This window comes from Neomonachus schauinslandi, chromosome 5 (genome assembly GCF_002201575.2).
Source record: "Neomonachus schauinslandi chromosome 5, ASM220157v2, whole genome shotgun sequence".
Taxonomy (NCBI): domain Eukaryota; kingdom Metazoa; phylum Chordata; class Mammalia; order Carnivora; family Phocidae; genus Neomonachus; species Neomonachus schauinslandi.
In genome coordinates this window covers 171,294,315-171,315,177 of record NC_058407.1, presented here as the reverse complement: position 1 = coordinate 171,315,177, position 20,863 = coordinate 171,294,315, and the positions used below count along the sequence as shown (strand labels likewise).

The 20,863-nt window shown below is 41.5% G+C and overlaps 1 protein-coding gene across 1 annotated transcript in view; it reads left to right on the top strand.

The window, feature by feature from the left end:
* The window catches only part of LMTK2 (lemur tyrosine kinase 2), an 81,204-nt gene that overhangs the window by 21,933 nt on the left and 38,408 nt on the right, over positions 1-20,863 (top strand). Inside the window, exons 2-6 of the mRNA XM_044915730.1 lie at positions 1,160-1,276; positions 4,941-5,085; positions 13,154-13,227; positions 17,656-17,774; positions 17,957-18,044. Coding sequence (XP_044771665.1) covers positions 1,160-1,276; positions 4,941-5,085; positions 13,154-13,227; positions 17,656-17,774; positions 17,957-18,044 — 543 coding nt within the window. The remainder of the gene's footprint in view (positions 1-1,159; positions 1,277-4,940; positions 5,086-13,153; positions 13,228-17,655; positions 17,775-17,956; positions 18,045-20,863) is intronic.

Sequence of the window (20,863 nt, the reverse complement as noted above, 5' to 3'; positions counted from 1 at the left end):
AGGATAGAAGATCACCATTAGAACGTCATAGTGGCAATTACCGCAGGTGAAGTGCGGAGACAAATGTGAAAATAAGTGTGTCACATTTTAGGCAGACACGGTATTTGCATAGCCCCAGAGTGTCTCCCAAATATGAATTACTATGGCAGTTTTAACATTTGTCTACAAATTCTATAGTATTCCTCCTTCCAAGGAGTGCAGCTTAAATCAAGTGAATTCAATCACGCTTTATTCCTCACTTAGCAAAAATTAAAACAGGCAAGTGGTTATTGTCAATAATGCTCTAAAGCCAGGTCAGCAAACTACAGCTGGGGGGCCAAATCCAAACCACCTATTTTTGTAAATAAAGTTTTACTGGCACACAGCCAGTGTGCCTGGACTTTGTCACCTTCTTTTAAGGAATACATGAAGGGGAAAAGTAGTAACTTCCCAGTGGTGACACCTGGGCCAAGAGGTGGGGGTTCACGTCCCTGGGAGTAAGTTGTGTCAGTGCTGTGTCTCCTGATGTGATGTGACGAGAAGAGTAGTTAGCTCTGGTATTCTAGATTCTTCGCACCCATCTGTAACCTTAGTCCAGTCATCAGGCAGAAAACAATCAGGCAACCCAAACTGAGGAACATTCTAAAAATGCTGACCGGCACTCTTCAAAAGTGTCCAAGTGACAACACTTGAGGGAAGACTGAGGAAGGTCAGGGCCTGGAGGAGTCAGACGGATGAGAGGAGTGAGTGTGGCGTGCTGGTAGCCTGGGTTGGATCCCGGAAAAGAAAAGGGATGTGGGAAAACGGGGAAACCCGAATAAAGTTGGAAGTTCAGTGAGTAGTGTTGTTACTACTGTTTTGTGGTCTTAGTTTTGATCACTTTGCTGCGGGGACATAAGATTTGGAAGCCTGGTGAGGGGTGTATGGGGTTGCTCAGGGTGTCCCTGCAGCACTTCTGTAAATCGAAGATTGTTTCCATGTTCAAAGTTTTTTTTTTTAAAACCCTGACTTCTTATCCTGGATTGGTCATTTACTTTCTCTGGAGCATCTAGGCATTATTTTCTTAATTCTTGTGTGGGAAATCTATTGATTTGATTTGCATGTTAAAGTTGATTTTGGAATGTCCGTGGTGTTAATATTCTTTATATGTTAATAATAGTTCTTTCTCTTTCCAGGGGAGGCACCTGCTGCAGAAGTCTCATCTTTTGTGATCCTGTCTGTGTGCAGTTTACTGGTATTAATAGTGTTAATTGCAAACTGTGTATCCTGCTGTAAGGACCCGGAAATAGACTTCAAGGTGAGCACAGATGGTGGGAACACATAGAAATCATCCTCTGATACATTTATCAGTAGATGGGCTGCGTATCACAGTCCCTTGGGAGCAGGGGTGGGCAGAACTTTTCTGTAAGGGCCAGATAGTAAATATATTCTGCCATTGTAAATGGGCGATCCTGGCCGGACGGTCTCTGTCACGGCCACTCAGCTTCGACTCTGCCATTGTAGCGATACCTCAACGTGGGCATGAGACATGAAACCAAATGGTTGTGGCTGTGTGCCAGTAAAACTTTATTTACAGAAATAGGTGGTTTGGATTTGGCCCCCCAGCTGTAGTTTGCTGACCTGGCTTTAGAGCATTATTGACAATAACCACTTGCCTGTTTTAATTTTCGCTAAGTGAGGAATAAACGTGATTGAATTCACTTGCTCTAAGGCCTGTAGGGAAGAGCAGGCTGATTTTTTTTTTCCTTTTTTTCCCTTCAACTTTTGTATGCTGGTGCATTGTGGTTGTTAAGATTATCAAGGCCAAGGGATCCCCCAGTGTGTTTTGTGTATGGGAAAGAACATCTTTCATTTTACCTGAACCCTTGAGTTCTCTGAGGGAGAGAAAGAATGGTACCAATTGTAAAGTCTGGTGGGGGTTGGGGGTGGTGGGAAGTACTACAGAGGGGCTGTTTTAGCTGCAGATGGGTGGAATCTGCTGGAGACCAAGTGGGATATCCTGCTCTAGAACTTACCACATGCCTGCTGGTGTGCACTAGGGCTCATTGAATACTTGTTAAAGAGGAATACTTGAAGAAAAAGAAGGAATGCACTCAGAGAAAATGATCCTTAATGTCCGGCCCTGCCCGTTGTCCTGGGGCCCTGAGGGCCACTGGTTCAAATTGGGGGAAAAAGTTGTCTTCTAGCTACAACCCTCTTTTTAGTGGACACATGGACCTTCTTGGTAGACCTCACACCTGTTTCTGTGTTTTCTTTACCTTGAATCTGACAGCAGCTCCGAGAGATAAGGAGATGTATTGTCCTTTTGGCTTGATGGAAAGATGAGAGCAGAGGGAGGCTGGAGGAAAAGATGTAACTAGCACAGGCCATATTCCTTAGAAGATTCTACTTCAAACAACTGTAGGGTTTTATTCACAACTTCAGGCCCCAGGCCCTAGAATCACTACAGACACTTCTGTGACTGCATGGAGGCACAGTATCTCTGTCCCTTGACCCTCAGTCTTGCTGAGGGACTGTGTATAGACACCTTGTCTTTTGGGGACAAAGATAAAGTGATCAGTGCTGAAACTGAAATCCGGGCTCTCATGTGTCATGATACCGCATTCTTGCCTTAGATTGTTCTGACCCAACTGGGTCTCTCTATTGACCCAGGGAGTTTGTTGCGATGTAGATTCTAGAGCTCGGTGTTTCTGTCGCGAGCTTACCGAGGCGGTTCTGGTACAGGTATGCCCAGGACCCACTGCATAGAGGATCCTCTCCAGCTGTGTAAACCATGACTGAAGGCGAGCGTCCATTCCTTTAGATTTAGAACTGTGCGGTGTTAGAGACTCTTTCCTTTGGAAGTCACGTTACAGACCAGGAAGCTGCTGCTTGGCAGAGGAAGCAACTTGCTGGAGTGTATCCAGGCAGCCCCTGGTATAGCTAGAAAAGTGACCCAGTCTTCTCTCTAGCCCCAAGTTTATTTTGCTGTTTTACTTCTCTGAATCTTTAGAGTCATTGGCTGCCTAATGGTATATCATGCTGCTGCTAGAGTTTTGAGTGGCATTGTTCTTAAGGTAGGAGTGATGGATAAAGTCTTTTTTTTTTTTTAAGATTTATTTATTTTAGAGAGAGAGGGAGATGGAGGGAGAAAGCGGGTGGGAGGGGCAAAGGAAGAGGGAGAGAGAAACCCAAGCAAACTCCATGCTCAGCATGCAGCCCAACACAGGGCTTGATCTCACAACCCCAAGATCAGACTTGAGCCGAAACCCAGAGTCGGATGCTCAACCAGCTGTGCCACCCAGACACCCCAAGTCTTTTTTTTTTTTTTTTAAAGATTTTATTTATTTGACAGAGAGAGACACAGCGAGAGAGGGAACACAAGCAGGGGAAGTGGGAGAGGGAGAAGCAGGCTTCCCACTGAGCAGGGAGCCCAATGCGGGGCTCGATCCCAGGACCCTGGGATCATGACCTGAGCCGAAGGCAGACGCTTAACCGACTGAGCCACCCAGGCGCCCCACCCAAGTCTTTTTTAATGAGAGTAGCTTTAGGAATGTCCAAAGGGGAATTGAGCAAAGCTCTTCCATTCAGAGGTGTTTCATGGATTGAAGTTAGGGTACCTTGTTTGTCCTACCCCCTCCCCTGTTACAAATAGCAATAAATGTCCTAATGCGTTTGACAAGATAGGTGACATATATGAGGATAATGTTCTCCCACATGCATGTGAGAACATACATATTATATCAGAGAAATCTACCCTTACAACTTCTGGTTTTTCCCTCGTAGGGGTTGGGGGGTGCAGCCAGGGGATGAGATAGAAAAGGAAAATGAAAAGAAGGATATTCTGTAGAGGAATGGAAAACAGTCTTGTTCACTGATCTCTTCTCAGCTTCTGTTACGGTGCCTGGTGGGTAATACTCATTAGTTATGTGAGCGAACGAATGACCTTGATCATCGTCTGTATGAATGTTAAATTAACACGGACACCAAGGAGCACGCAGCTCACTGGAGTGATGACAGCAGGAGTCGGGCTAGCTTTCTGCTGCAGAGTCACTGAAAAGACTCCCACAGCTTTACGGGCGCAGCCTCAGTTCTAAAGTCGCCATCTTCAGAAAACCAGACATTCTTTGTGTGTTAACAGTACTTATGTGCGGGATGCCTGGGTGGCTCAGTCGGTTAGGCGTCTGCCTTCGGCTCAGGTCATGATCCCGGGGTCCTGGGATCAAGTCCCACATCGGGCTCCTTGCTCGGCAGGAGGTCTGCTTCTCCCTCTGCTGCTCCCCCTGCTTGTGCTTGCTTTCACACTCCCTCGTTTGCTCTCTCTCTGGCAAATAAATGGATAAAATCTTAAAAAAAAAAAAAAAAACAGTACATACATGCTACACAGCTTTAGACTGACATTTGTTCAGGCACCGATGATTTTTCTACCCAGTTCAGTAATTTTTCCATTGTTACTCTTCCCAGAGAAACAGGACTTCCTTGAAAATATCTTTTCCGAGTTTTTTTAACTGTCCTTATCTTGATTGAAATCCTATTTCAATTAAAAATGGGTATACGGTTTTAAAATAAAAGGGATCGGTTTGGATTCAATGTGCAAAGAGCTTTGTGAGATTGAATAATAAAAAAAGAATAGCTAGCTCCGGTAACTTAAAATTTCCAACCTAGAAGAGTATTTCCATGTGTGAAGTTCCATGGTCGTGTTAGAAAATTTTGCATTTAACTTCAAGCCATCAGTTGAAAAAAAAAGTTGCATAAAGTATGTATAGTTTATTTTGAACCTTATTGATTCTGCTATTTGGCATTGGAGAAACCAATTAATGTATGCTTTTTACTTAAGTAGGTACAAATTGGGGGAAAACTTTAAGGCCGTGTGTTTCAGATGACTGAGTAAATGCTCATGTCTCAGATGTTAGTATATGTTTTTAATATTTGCTCTCAGACTGGTTTATATCCGATATAACATTGCTCCTCTTTTATTTTAGGAATTTGAAGATAATTTTGACGATGAGATAGATTTCACACCACCAGCAGAAGATACCCCCTCTGTTCAGAGCCCGGCAGAAGTTTTCACACTTTCAGTACCAAATATCTCACTACCAGCTCCGTCCCAGCTCCAGCCTTCTGTAGGTAAGGCCTTACGTCCCAGCGTCATGTTTTCGTGAATCATTTCTCAGAGGTGAGAGTGAGAACCTTGATGCTAATCATAAGATACTTGGATTACCTGTCTCGTCTGCTTGCTTATTTCTCTTCTTCCTGCTCCCTGTGGAAGCTGAATTGTAGTCTCGTCCAGTGCATGCCTGCAAAAGCTGAGTCCTTTGCTTTTGGACCCTGAGTCTGGTATCAGATTAAACTGGTCTCCTCTGTTCACTGAAGTGGAACTCTCACACAGAGCTCCTGGCCTTTACTTGGGTAGTTCTCGACACTGCTCGTCTTGCTGAGTAGGACACTGCTGTCTTTCCCCGGGATGTCCTGTGTTTGGGGAGGGCGGTATATTTGGATATGTTAGTTGGATTGACTTTAATGCTGAGATAGAGGTTTGATTAGATGTTGATCGATTTATTGTTATAAAATAGAATATGACTAGCAGCTGGAGAATCAGGGATTGCTGAGACTATCTGTTCTATGTGAGAGAAGGCTGTTCTATCTGCGTGCCATTCCTGTCCCTCGTGGTTCTGCACACAGTGGTGTAGGTTTAGGGCAGCATAAACCCAGCAGTTGATTGCACTGCTGTAGGCATGCATGACCGAGAGAAAACGTAAGATAAAATGTGACACAGCTGGTATATTTCCTATAAAATATCTGTACAGTTGGGTATATTTAATATTTGTAGGTTTTGCAGCATTAAAAAACTAACATATAGTATTTACTTTTTTTTTTTTTTAAAGATTTTATTTATTTATTTGAGAGAGAGAGAATGAGAGACAGAGAGCCTGAGAGGGAAGAGGGTCAGAGGGAGAAGCAGACCCCCTGCCGAGCAGGGAGCCCGATGCGGGACTCGATCCAGGGACTCCAGGATCATGACCTGAGCCGAAGGCAGTCGCTTAACCAACTGAGCCACCCAGGCGCCCCAGTATTTACCTTTAAAATTTTAGTAAATAACAATACCCTTCCTTCAACCAAAATAGTGAAATTTAACGGGAATCTAATATACCCTTGGGATCACTTAGATAACCTAGGTATACGTCTCTCTAAATGGAAATATTTTTTCTTCTCTTCGCTTTCTTTCTTCCTTCCTTTTTATTTTTAAAGATTTTATTTATTTATTTCTCAGAGAGAGACAGAGACAGCACAAGCAGGGAGAGAGGGAGGCAGAGGGAGAAGCAGGCTCCCCGCTGAGCAAGGAGCCCGATGCAGGACTTGATCCCAGGATCCTGGGATCATGACCCGAGCCGAAGGCAGCTGCTTAAACGACTGAGCCACGCAGGTGTCCCTTCTCTTTGCTTTCTTGATCACAGACTTTCCTTTATACTTAAGGGAGACCCTGAGAGACTTCCCTAGAGGGCTTTTACCATCTTGGAGTCTTAACACTCATGAATTCATTTCAAGTAATAGAATCCTAACTCAGATCAGCATGTACAGAAAGGGGACTTTTTTTGACGCTGGAACCAGGCGATGGGAAGAGTAGGGGTTAGGCAGACCTTAGAGGCAACTGGAGCTGGGAACTTGGACACCATCGTGCTTTTCGTTCACTCTTCGTTTCTCTCCTCTTCGCGTGTTGGCTTAAATCCCGCACGCCAGCTTCTTTCCTCGGCTCGGAGTATAGCTGCTGCCAACTCCAGGTTCAGATCCTTGCAGCTTTACTACCAGAGGAAAGGAGCTTCTCAGGCCAGAAAGAAAACCCTTGGCAAGCCATTCTGGTTGGCTTCCCCCGAGTCTGACAATGTTGACCCCTCACTGTGGGCAGGAAGGCACGACAGAGAAGAGCCTGATGACTTCTGTCCAAGACATAGTGGGGATGGACCAGGGCACAGTCATGGGCACAGCCAAAATGGTAGTGACCTGGACAGCCATCCTCATTACATTCATACACCTTTCTGTGTTTCTCGAGCCCTCTATTCTAAATTCCTTCTTAATAGGAAGAAATTCTTTCCAATTTCTCTGCATAGAATAGTTACAGAATATTTTTATGATCTTGGGATGGAAGAGGGCTTTCCCAACTTGACACCAAATGCAGAAACATAAAGGAAAATATTGGCAAATAGGTTTCAAAAAATTAAATATTCTGTATGGAAAAAGACACCATAAACAAATTTGACCAAGTACCAAAGATATTTGTAAACTACAAAGAATGTCTGAAAAAAAAAAAACCAACCCTGTTATATATTAATATATACTAAGATTACAAGTGAATGTATAAGAAGAAGAAGAAGACTTCAATAAGAAAGTCAAGGATGTGAAAGGAGAAATTCAAATGGCCAATAAAAAATAGGAATTCCGCTATTAATTAAATAACAGGGGCGCCTGGGTAGCTCAGTTGTTAAGCGTCTGCCTTTGGCTCAGGTCATGATCTCAGGGTCCTGGGATCGAGTCCCACATCGGGCTCCCTGCTCCGCGGGAAGCCTGCTTCTCCCACTCCCACTCCCCCTGCTTGAGTTCCCTCTCTCGCTGTATCTCTCTCTGTCAAATAAATAAATAAAATCTTAAAAAAAAAAAAATACAAACATAAAGTAAGATGATAACAGCTAAACAAAGATGAGAAGAAAGGATGCTAGGTGGTGATGGGTTGAGGGGTGTGTGTGGGAAACAGGCCCTTGGACACTCCCTGCTAACGGGACTGTAGATTGATAGAGACATTCTTCCCTGAGGGTAGTCTGACAGTATGTATCCAAATGTAAGATGTATTTACCCTTGATCCTGCAGTTCTGCTCTCAGTAGTTTATTTAGATCAGTATGCAAATAAATATCTACAAAGGAATTTATGGCAGCATCAGGTTAAATGTCTGTCAGTATGTAACTTGTTAAATTATGGTAAGTCCATACAATGGAGTATTACGTAGTCCTGTAAAAGGAAGAAAGGTATTTGTGATATATTAAGTGAAAAAAGTATACCATCTATTCAGGAGCAAATCTAGAAGAAACTCTACATGTTTTTTCCTTTTTTTCTTTTTAAAATGTATTTTATTTTATGAATAGGTAATATGGTCATACAGTTGAAAAACCAAAACATAGAAAGGTATATAGAGTGAAAAGCCTCTAATCTTTGAATCTGACCTCGGCTCCTACCCCCACTGTCTGTCTGTACGTAACCACTCTTCTTGGTTTCTTATACATCTTTCCGGACTTTATTGATGTAAATATTCCCATTTACGTGCCCCCACACACACACCCTACCCCCCCCCGCCATCACCAAAACACACTTTTTTTACTCATAGGGGATGGTAAATACATTATTCTGCATCTTGCTTTTTTCACTTACAGATGTACCTTAGAGATCTTTCCGTATGCATAAAGAGAGCTTGTTTATTCCTGCTTACAAGTTTCTATTTAAATTGTATGGACTTAGCACAATTTATTTAACCTATTGATGGATATTTGGGTTGTTTCTAATCTTATGCTATTATTTCCAATCTAATGCTATTAAAAATAAAGCTTGTACCTATGTTGGTTTGCACACTGATGTTGGGCTGCTATATTTGTAGAATAAATTTTCAGAAGCAGTCAAAGAGTACATAATTTGGGGGGATGTTGCCAGCTTACCCTCCACAGGTAGTTGTGCTAATTTATGTTCCTGCTATTTGCGCGTCAAATGGTATATGTTACTACTGTTGAAGCTAAGTTGGTATCAGTTCAAATTAGATTATTATAAATTTAGGGTGATAACTGTAATCTCCATGGTAACCACTAAGAAAATAACTAGTAAATATGGAAACAGAAAATGAAGAAGAAATCAAAATGTACACTAAAAAAAAATTAGTCAAATATACATGAAAAAAGAATTTTTTGATGTTTCCTGATTTTAATATAGCCAAATTTAACAGCCCTTAAGCTAGAAATGCAGTCTCTCTTTTTTTAATTTTTAATTTTTTTAAAGCTTTTATTTATTTGTCAGAGAGAGAGAGAGAGAGAGAGTGTGCACAAGCAGGGGGAGCGGCAGGCAGAGGGAGAGGGAGAAGCAGGTTCCCTGGGGCTCGATCCCAGGACACTGAGATCATGACCTGAACCGAAGGCAGACGCTTAACTATCTGAGCCACACAGGTGTCCCTTTTTTTTTTAATTTTTAAAATTATTATTTTTTTTTAAGAGTTAGAGCTTTTTTTTTTTTTTTTTTAAAGATTTTATTTATTTTATTTGAGAGAGAGAATGAGAGAGAGAGCACATGAGAGGGGGGAGGGTCAGAGGGAGAAGCAGACTCCCTGCTGAGCAGGGAGCCCGATGTGGGACTCGATCCCGGGACTCCAGGATCATGACCTGAGCCGAAGGCAGTCGCTCAACCAACTGAGCCACCCAGGCGCCCAAGAGTTAGAGCTTTTTATGTCTTAAGAAATCTTTTCCTATTCTGTGGTCAAAATGATACTTAACTACTTTTTTTTCCTACAGTGTTTTAAGGTTTTGCTTTAACATTTAAATTAATTTAAATCCATAACCCATCCTGAGTTAATTTTTGAGTATGGTGTTAAAGAATCCATGAATCTTTTTGGTAGATTACTGTGTTTTTCTCAGCTTTCTTTGCTGATTGGTCCTTCTGTTCCTCTCGCTTTTTAGTTCCCTAGGTAGGGGCACCGGGGCGGCTCAGTCAGTTAAACGTCTGCCTTTGGCTCAGGTCATGATCCCAGAGTCCCAGGATTGAGCCCCACGTCGGGCTCCCTGCTCAGCGGGGAGTCTAGTCTGCTTCTCACTCTGCCCCTCTCTCTCAAGTAAAAAAACAAAAAACAAAAAACACCATTTGTGTATGTGTCTGTTGTAGGCCTTCTATTCTATTTCAGTAATTTGTCAATTCCTTGTTCCAGTACCACATTGTCTTAATTATTTAATAGTTTCACAATAATGATGTGATTTGCAAGTTTTTCTCCTATTCTGTAGTTTGTCTTTTCACTCTTTTGGTAGTGTCCTTTGCTACACAAAAATTTTAAATTTTGATGAAGTCCAATTTATTTTTTTCTTTTGTTGCTTGTGCTTTTAGTGTCATACTTAAGAAACTTTTGTCAAACTCAAGGTCATGAAGATTTGCCCCAGTGTTGTCTTCTACGATTTTTATAGTTTTAGTTTTGAAATTTGGGTCTTTGACCCATTAGTATTTGTATATGGTGTGAAGTAAGGTTCCAGGTTCATTGTTTTACAGGTGGATAGCTAGTTGCCCCAGCAACAATTTGTGAAGAGACTGTTCTTCCCCCATTGAATTGTCTTGGCACCTTGTTGAAAATCAGTTGACCATATTTGTTTGTGTTTATTTCGGGACTCTCAATCCCAATGATCTATATCTAGCCTTATTGCCAGTATCACAGTGTTTGACTATTATAGCTTTGTAGAGAGTTTTGGGATTTAGAAGTTTATGAATCTTCCAACTTTGTTTTTCAAGAATATTTTGGCTATTCAGAGTCCCTTGAAATTCTATTATTTTTATTTTATTTATTTATTTTTAAGATTTTATTTATTAGGGAGAGAGCATAAGCAGGGAAGCAACAAGCAAGGGAGAGAGAGAAGCCCCACGGCGTGGGGCTTAATCCCAGGACCCCAGGACCATGACCTGAGCCGAAGGCAGACGCCCAACTGACTGAGCCACCTAGGCGCCTCCCCCCATATGAATTTTAGGATCAGTTTTTCCATTTCTGCAAAATAGGCCATTAAGATTTGTGTGTGTACCATTTTGATTCCCTTTTGTTTATATTTTTTAAAATATTTTCTTAGGGATCATAATTATCTTCAATTTATAACAATTGTGTTTCAGTCGATACCAACTTTTAGCTTCAGTACCATATAAATACTCTGCAATTCAGTCGAGTCCTTTTATGTTAACACATTACATCTTCCTATCTTTTGTGCCCGTTAACACAGATTTATAATTTTTCATGTGTTTGTCTTTTAAATCGTGTAGGAAATTAAAAGAGGAGCTACACACCAAAAATACAATGATGCTGGCTTTTATATTTACCTATGTAGTTTTACCAGTGATCTTTATTTGTTCATATGGCCTCCAGTTACTGTTTAGTGTCCTTTTACTTTAGCCTGCAGGACTCCCTTTAACAGTTCTTGTAGGGCAGTAGTATAGTGGCAGCAATCTGCCTAAACCTGTGTTTTTCTGGAGATGTCTTACTTTCTCCTTCATTTTTTGGAAGACAGTTTTGTCGGGTATAGAACTCTTGGTTGATGGTTCTTTTCCTTCAGCATGTCACTTGTGCTATCCCACTGCCTTTTGGTCTCCATGGTTTCTGGTGAGAAATCAGTTGTTAATCTTATCAAAGATCCCTTATATGCAGGAGTGGCTCCCTTTTGATGCTTTCAAGATTCTCCATCTTTGGTTTTTGACAGTCTGATTATGATGTGTCTGAGTGCGTGTTTGAGTTTATCTTACTTGGAATTTGTTGAACGTCTTGGATGTGTAGATTCATACCTTTTTCCAAATTGGGACGTTTTTTACCATTATATCTTCAAATATTCTTTCTGCCCTCTTTTCCCCTCTTTTTCTGGGGCTCTCATGTGTATGTTGGTCCCTTTGGAGCCTTTGCTCATTGATTTTTTTTTTTTTTTTCCATTCTTTTTTTCTTCTGCTCAGCCTGGATAATTGTATTTGAACTCTCCTCAAGTTCACGGCTGCTTCTGTCTGCTCCCATCTTTGGTTGAAACCCTCTAGTAAATTTTTTTGTTTCAGTTATTGTACTTTTTGGCTCCAAATTGGCATTTGGCTCCTTTTACTAATTTGAACCTCTTTATTGATCTTCTCCACTTATCGGTACATCATTCTCCTGGTGTCCTTCAATTCTTTGTCCATGATTTCCTTTTGCTCTTTGAGCGTGTTTAAGACAGTTGATTTAAAGTCTTGTCTGGTTAAGGCCACTGTCTATGTTTTCTCAGGGACACTTTCTTTTACATTTCCTTTGTACCTATGAGTGGACCATGCTTTCTTGTTTCTTTGCATGTTTTGTACTTTTTTGTTGAAAATTGGACATTTTGAATAATACAATGTACTTAGAAGAAGAAAGAAAACAAAAACAAACAAAAAAAGTATTCTGTGGGTCTTTGCAGATTAGCTCTGTGTTGGGAGCTCTTCACCCAGGCTACTTACAGCTCTGCCTTAGTCCTCACCTCCTGCTTGTGCTGGGCATGAAGCCTAGCTAGAGGTGTGAAAGTTGTGTTCTTCTCAAGTCTTCTGTGAGTGTGTGTCCTTCTCTGAGCGTGCAGGTGGCTCTCAAGGTTCCTCCATATATTGCAATAGCTTTTCAGAGCCCCTGTTCACCTCCCACATCTCACTCCCCCGCTTTTCTGCTAAAGCTTCTAGCATGTCTACTCTTTGCCTCTACTGTTCTATTTTGCCCCAGTGGAAGTGTCTCATTCATTTGGCTTTCACTGTTCTTGAGGAACATGTTTTTGAGGAGCACTCTGTCCTGATAGAGTTCTCAGTTTGGTGAAACCAAGGGAAGCCACTTGTGGTAGTCCCTCAGGGAAACTTCCAGTAAAAGGAAACACAGTTCTTTGGGAATAATGAGGTCTTCTGCGCTCTGTCTGGAACCAGGACCCACACTGGGACATGTGTCATCATGAAGATCGCTGCTGCACCAGGGGCTGGGGGGCTGGGGCTATGATAAATTCAAAGACACAAAGAAATTCTACCCTGTTTCAGTGGCCTTTCTCCTGGTTTGATTGGGTTGCTGGAAATCTTTGTCTTCCAGAGTTCTGATAAGGTTGACACCGACAGAGTTTGACAAGCTTTTCACCTGCACCGTGAAACTAAGGACTAAGTAAAAGCCATTGAAATGGTGATTAGTGGTTATAAGAGAGGGTTTAGATGAGAAAACACAGTGTAAAGTATTAAAGAATCAGGTAGGAAACCCATTCAAAAAAATATTGTCAGTTTTAAAACTTGAAACCATTTTGGCAATATGAGTTTGAAAGTGATGGTGTATATATATGAGTTGATTTCTACCTTTATTAGCACAAGCTTTAAATTTATGTTTGTGTTTATTCTTTAGATTATATATTTAATATTTATTTTATTTCAGTTAAGTGCCCATATTTATTTTTTATGTTCTTTTTCCTACAGACGGTTTGAAGTCTCAAGTTGCCCGCCACAGTCTAAACTACATACAGGAAATTGGAAATGGCTGGTTTGGAAAGGTAAAATGTTCACATCTACTTTTTTTTCCCCTCTTAGTTATAATGTTTAGAATTTAAAGCTAATTAAGAGTTGTAGGACATTCCACATTCTCTTTAGTTGCTATGGTACCAGTTAAGTCTACTCTTTACACCCTGAAATCACACAGGATAGTGAGCTTCAGTGTTTTTAGGTGTATGCATTTTTCCAAGAAGGTCTTTTATTTATATATCAGATACTTTTCTAATTGTTGGCATAGAACAGTAAGAAGGGAAGAGAGACTGAGCTTTTTATCCTCCTCAAGGTAAGTTATTTGTTTTTTAATTCTTCTCTCTTTCTCCCCCCTCTTCCTCACAATACTTAAACCACTTTAGAATTGTAGATACATAGTATTATTATAATGGAAACCATGGCAAAGAACTGTTCTCTATTTCTCATAGCCTGTCAAGGGGCAAATAGAAACAGTGGTTTGTTGATCTTTTTACCAAGGGGTGTTCAGAAGGAATAATCTTATTATCATAGCTATTTCCATGGTGTAACTAGCAGTTGTTCTGTGTAAAAGGTTCCTGAGTGGCGATTGCATCATAAGCAGGGTGGTCAAGGCAAGAAGAGGTATTTGCTCAGTGATCAGCCATCTTATGCAGCTTGTCTTTCCATTCAAAGTTGTTTGTCAGTGCTCTGTCTTTGACATCATCCAACCTTTATTAGTGACCAAATCTTCTAAGCCATTTAGCAAAACCTGTTGTGTATCACACATTGTTTTTGGCGCTGAGGGTCCAGTGTGGAGGAAGGTAGATGAAGTCCCGGCCTGTGTGGAGTCCTAAGAATGTGGCAACAAACAAAAGAGAATCCTTGCCCTGACGAAGCTGAAACCTCTAGCTGTGGCGGGGTGTTGGCGGGGTGTGGTGGCAGGTGATCAGACAGCAAACAATCAGGAGTGGGAGATGGGCTCAGAGATGTGTGGGGGAGCCAGGTGATAAGAGATAGAGTATATGCATTTAGAGACTTTTACTCAGAGTGAGCTGGGAAAGTACTCCAGCATCTGAGAGAGGAGTGCTGTCATCTGGCTTACTGGTAAAAGGATCACGTGGTCAGTTAACATTGTGGAAGACCAAGGGGAAAGTGGGAAAATGGGTCAGAAGGCTGCTGTAGTCACACAGGGAGAGATGCAGGCAGGCTTGGACCTGGATGATAGCATGGAGCGGTGAGAAGTGCGAGCCAACGTGGATTTTCAAATAAGAGCATGCAGGACTGGGGATCGATCAGAAATGGAGTCTGGAGGAGGGGGGTCAAGGATGGCTTCTTATGGCCTGATTGGTGGGAAGAATAGAGCTGCTGGCAAGTGAAATGGGAAAGATTAAGGAGAAGCAGGCATGGAGGAGGAAGTCAGGAGTTTGCTTCTGGTTAGGTTAGATGGGATGGCTCTTAGGCATCCAGATGGAGATACCGAGTAGGCAGTTGGAAATATATATCTAGAGCTCAAGGGAGAGGTTCCAGGCCAAAGATACACATTTGGGAGAGCTCTGTCTGTAGCTGGTATTCAGAGGTATGAGCCTAGATGGAATCATCAAGATTGTGAACGTCAAGAAGAGGGGGAGGCACAAGGACCGAGTCCTAAGGGTCTGCAACGAGGAGAGGTCAGTGCAGGTCAGTGACAGAAGCTGAGGTGATCAGCCAGTGAGTAGGAACAGGTGCAGAAGAGTGGGGAGTTCTGAGAGTCAGTGAAGAAGGAGTGCCAAGAAGATGAATAGTAGTAAATGCTGCTGGCAAACTAAGATGAGGACTGGGAGAGGTAGGGCCCAGCACATAAGGGCCATGGGATTGTCATAAGAGGTTGTAGAGGGGGGGCGCCTGGGTGGCTCAGTCGTTAAGCCTCTGCCTTCGGCTTAGGTCATGATCCCAGGGTCCTGGGATCGAGCCCCGCATCGGGCTCCCTGCTCTGCGGGAAGCCTGCTTCTCCCTCTCCCACTCCCCCTGCTTGTGTTCCCTCTCTCGCTGTGTCTCTCTCTCTCAAATAAATAAAATCTTAAAAAAAAAAAAAAAAGGTTGTAGAGGGGTCAAGTGCTCACATGCAGTGGGCACAAGGGAGAAAGTGGAGACAGCACATTTAGACAACCCTGTTGAGGAGTCTTACTGTGAAAGGGAGCAGAGAAATGGAGTACGAGCTGTTTGGGACCATCCAAGGGCCAAGGGAAGGTGGTTTTTTGTTTTGTTTTGCTTTGCTTTGCTTTGCTTTGCTTTGCTTTGCTTTGCTTTTTATAGGATGTGCAGCTATTTTAGCCTCTTTTATATTAGAGTGGAGAAACTGATAATACAGGAGAGAGGAAAGGGGGCTTACCATAGGAGTTCTCTTGAAAAGGGAATAAAAACAGTGTGTGGATACAGGTGCAGGTAGATTTGGTGTTAAAATGAGGAAGTTCACTTCTCGTTATTTTAGTCAGTGAATAGGAGGCCAGTTGAAAGGGAGGAGTAAAAAGATGCATTGGGAGTTTGACTAGGAGAAGAAGGTGTGAGAGAGTCCTCTGGGAACCCTGTCAACTAGGAAACGCAGTGGAAGGATGGGAATGCTGAGGACCCTCAAATTTGAAATGAGACCAGTCATCGTGGTTGTGTGTTTTGTCTACTTTTGGTGTTACCATAGGCAGGTAATTGAATTTAAGCAGTGCTGGGGTTTGGCTAGGCCCACAGGGCACTGTGAGAGGGGTAAGGGGGGGGGTGGTGATAGCACAGGATGGTGGGGTCTTAGCTTCCAGGGAGGGGAGAGGGGCCTTGCAGTAGGGACGGGATGGTGGAACCGTTGGTATCATGAATGGATCTGGAGGGCAAATTGGATGGATTAGACTGTTTAAGTGAGTGAGCTGGAAATTAAAGGACAGGTAGAGGAGGAAATCAAAATTTGAAGTTTGGGACATAATCCAGTTATTAACTAGGTCTGGACCCACAGGAGATTTTGCCAAGATGGAGGCAGAGAAAAGATTATTGGAAATCAGGTAAAAACCTGAGAGGTCAAGGTGTTGAATGATGAATTATCCTTGCAGACATTGAAGATCAAGAATGATGGCAGAGAGAGAGAGAGATAGCGAGATTATTTTAACCTTTTTTGGAATTGCTATTTTATGAGTGTTAGGCTTATGATAGATGTACAGGCTGGTTATTTGAAACCAGAGTATATGACTTGGTTAATTATCAGAATTCCTTGTTCTGTTTATTGTTCTGTCTTTATGTTCTTAATAAACACATTATATTCTGTTCAAGGTCTTACTCTCTATTTCCAGGGCATTAAAATTAATCTACTTGATAGAAATACTAAAAACTATTTTAGGGGTGCCTGGGTGGCTCAGTCGTTAAGCGTCTGCCTTCGGCTCAGGTCATGATCCCAGGGTCCTGGAATCGAGCCCCGCATCGGGCTCCCTGCTCTGTGGGAAGCCTGCTTCTCCCTCTCCCTCTCCCCCTGCTTGTGTTCCCTCTTTCACTGTGTCTCTCTCTGTCAAATAAATAAAATCTAAAATAGATAAATAAATAAATAAAAAATAAAAAACTATTTTAAAAAGAAGGCTTTTAGTTTAGATCATTCTTGATTTAAATAAAAAATTTTACTTCATTATTTTCATCTTAAATACTATGTTTTGGAATGCCTTTGTATTGTCCAGTATTTATATTTGATGTTTCACTTGTGGTGTGCTCTTACTTTCATTCATTTTTTTAAAAGGTTCATCTATTCGAGAGAGAGAGAGAGCGAGAGAGAGCACGAGCCGGGGGAGGCGCAGAGGGAGAGGGAGGGAATCCCAAGCAGACTCCGTGCTGAGTGCAGAGCCCTACGCAGGGCTGGACCCCACCACTCTGAGGTCGTGACCTGGGCCGAAATCAAGAGTCAGTTGTCCAACTAGCTGAGCCATCCAGGCGCCCCATTATTTTCATTCATTTTGTATTCTGTTCATTTCAGTGGCGTATTTTTTCCTTGTGTTTTGACTGAAGTTTTAGTACAAGATAAAGGTCTAGAATAATTGGAATGCCACAGATTTTTAAAGTTACGAGGCAACGATAGTATATTTGTACATTGCCTGGGTGTCAGTTTACTTTCTCATATGTGAAGGAGACAAAAGAACAAAACCCAATTGAAGTGTTTTGAGAAACATTTGAGTTATGTTTGAACTGAACTTAAAAATTACTCTTCTGTGATGTCACTGGTAATATCCGGGAAAGTATGGTACAATTTTATAATAAATAAAAAAGAAATACAGATACATATATGAAAGCTTCAGTATCCAGTGAACAGTTTAATACTGAAGGAAAATGGTTTCATTTTTCAAGCTTTTTCTGAGGTGGTATTTTCATAGTAGAAGTCCTGATTGTTGCTTAATTTATTTCCCCATACTCTGCTTCCTGATAATGAGACATACTTCTTTACCATTTTGATGGAAGTGAAGTAAAAAACTGTTCTTTGGTTTTAGGTCCTCCTTGGAGAGATTTACACGGGCACTAGTGTAGCAAGAGTAATAGTGAAGGAGTTAAAAGCAAGTGCAAGCCCAAAGGAACAAGATACTTTTTTGAAAAATGGAGAACCTTACTAGTAAGTAAACCTTAATATGTGTTCTGTAAACATAGTCTGTAGTCTAATGAAAATCAGGTGTTTAAAATGACTTTGCTATTTATCGTATTTCAATCATTATGAGTGTTAAAATTTAATTTACTGTTTGAACAGTTCTATTAGCATGCTCCTTGATGAACAACACTATGACTTTTATTTTTTAGTATTCTTCAGCATCCAAATATTCTTCAGTGTGTTGGACAATGTGTAGAAGCAATTCCCTATCTTCTGGTGTTTGAGTTCTGTGACTTGGTAAGTCTTTAGTGGAAATTCAAGGTCAAGCATTTAAAAGGTTACATCCAAGTGTTTTTGACACATAGAAATGCTGGATGAGGGACTGCTTTCACTTCTGTCCCCCATTTTTAAAACTTTATGATGTACTAAGTCATTACCTTTGAAACAATGCTATTAACCGACACTTAAGTATTGTTTTATATTCCATCTCTATATTAAGCTGCTTGCATGCATTACATTTAATCATATTTGTCCACACTTTATATATATATGATTAAAGTAAGGTTCACGGAGATGAAGAAAATGTTGTTTATCAAGTATGTGGCAGAGCCAGAGTGTGGATTTAGGATCGCCCTTCCTGAGCTTGAGGTCTTAACTTCAGCTAGGCAGTTCAAAAACACTTTTCCCCATTAAGGTGATCGTATAAGAGTACCCGTGACCTGTCAGATTTTTATTTATTTTTATTTTTTTAAAAGATTTTGTTTATTTGAGAGGGAGTACGAGAGTGAGCGAGCAAGCAGAGCTGGGGTTGGCAGTAGGGCAGAGGGAGAGGGAGAAGCAGCCTCCCCGCTGCACAGGGAGCCCAACTTGGGCCTCAATCCTAGGACCCCAAGATCATGACCTGAGCCAAAGGCAGATGCTTAACCGACTGAGCCACCCAGGCTCCCCGACCTATCAGTTTTTTAAAATAATGAATGTATGTGCCATTTATATTTTTAAATAATGAGATGATTTTTTTTAACCTACAATCAATAGCCTAATTTCTTGCATGATAGTATTATTTACTGAGATTTATAGTGGAAAAACTTTTTATGAATAATAACTTTTATGTGTAAATTTGCTGTAATCATCTGTTTTTATTTTTTTATTTTATTATGTTATGTTAATCACCATACATTACATTAATAGTTTTTGCTCTAGTGTTCCATGATTCATTGTTTGCGTATAACACCCAATGCTCCATTCGGTACGTGCCCTCTTTTAATACCCATCACCAGGCTAACCCATCCCCCCACCCCAGTCATTTGTTTTTAAAAGCTAGGTTTTAATTCCCTTGCATTGTCTCAGTTTTCAGAATATTAAAACATTAAGACTATCCACAGAAAAGTGGGAGTACATCAGGACAAGTCCCCAGTTAGTTCACACAATATTTTCAGCTGGTAAAATGGAAAGAGAGCAGTAACCATTGTGGATTTTTGTTTTAATTCCTAAGTGTGATTCGAATATTACGCTCATTGGCAGAGGTGGTTAATTCCAAAGAAAAATTAATAACCTTGCTATATTAGCTTTCATTGGATTATCAGAGTAACCCCCAAATCTCAGTGACTGATGAGAGCAAAGTGGTTCTCACTCATCTTATGCATTAGCTCTGGGGCAGCTGCAGCTCTCTCAGGCTAGATTCATCTTCACCCTAGGATCAACGTATTTTTTAATATCTGTAGGTGCTGTGGGGGATGGGGGGAATATATATTCTGGTATTCTATACAGATGTACCTGTATGGCTCCTTTTGGGTCAAATTTATGAGGTTGTTTAAATCTCCTCTGTGCTTCTGATTTGGGAGGGCATTGATGGAGGAGTCTGAGTGTGTTCTATCCATTTTTGAGAGGCATATTATAATCTGCTCTGATTATGGATTTTCCTTATAATTCTAGTTGTATTTCCTTTGAATGTTGAGTCAGGGATACACATTTAGAATTGATATATAACATGTTGTAATTTTAAGCTCTCGTAATTATGAAGGGGCTCTTTTTAAGTGTTACAAGGATTAAGTCTGTTTTTATTGATACTAATATAGTTATCCCAGCTTTCTTTTGGTTAGAATTTTCCTGGTTATCTCTCTCAGGCCTTTTCTCTGGTTTATATCACCTGTAAATAGTTTATTGTTAAAATTTTATTTGTCGGGCGCCTGGGTGGCTCAGTTGATTGAGCGACTGCCTTCGGCTCAGGTCATGATCCTGGAGTCCCGGGATCGAGTCCCGCATCGGGCTCCCTGCTTGGCGGGGAGTCTGCTTCTCCCTCTCACCCTCCTCCCTCTCATGCTCTCTGTCTCTCATTCTCTCTGTCTCAAATAAATAAATAAAAATCTTAAAAAAAAAAAAATTTATTTGTCAGTCTTGATCACTTAACGTGGAACATGTACTCCATTTATGTATATTATATCTATGAGATACTTGGAATTTTATGTACCTATTCTGTATTATTTTTCCTACCTACCTGTTTTGCTTTTTTGCTAGCCTTCTTTTGGAGTCTTGATTTTTTTTAAAGATTTTATTTATTTATTTGAGGAAGAGAGTGCAAGAGAGAGAGAGAGGAAGAGAGAGCACAAGCAGGGGGAGTGTGAGAGGGAGAAGCAGGCCTCCCGCTGAGCAGGGAGCCCGATGTGGGACTCGATCCCAGGACCCTGGGATCATGACCTGAGCCGAAGGCAGACGCTTAACCAACTGAGCCACCCAGGTGCCCTACTGTATTCTTTTAAAAAAATATTTATTTGCTTGAGAGACAGCAAGCACAAGGAGCAGGGAGGGGCAGAGTGTGAGGGAGAAGCAGGCTTCCCGCCGAGCAGGGAGCCCGATGTGGGGCTCGATCCCAGGGCCCTGAGATCATGACCTGAACCAAAGGCAGACGTTTAACCGACTGAACCACCCAGGCGCCCCTACTCGTTTGGATTTTTGATACCGTTCTTAGTTTTTTGTATGACTACACTGGAAGTTATAACATGCATATGTAATTTGACTAAGTCTGAAATTAATATTTTAACCCTCTTCCAAGGAAGCTGGGACCTCAGAGAGCTCTGTCTCAATGTAAGGAAAACTGGAATTAAACCACTTTTCCTGGC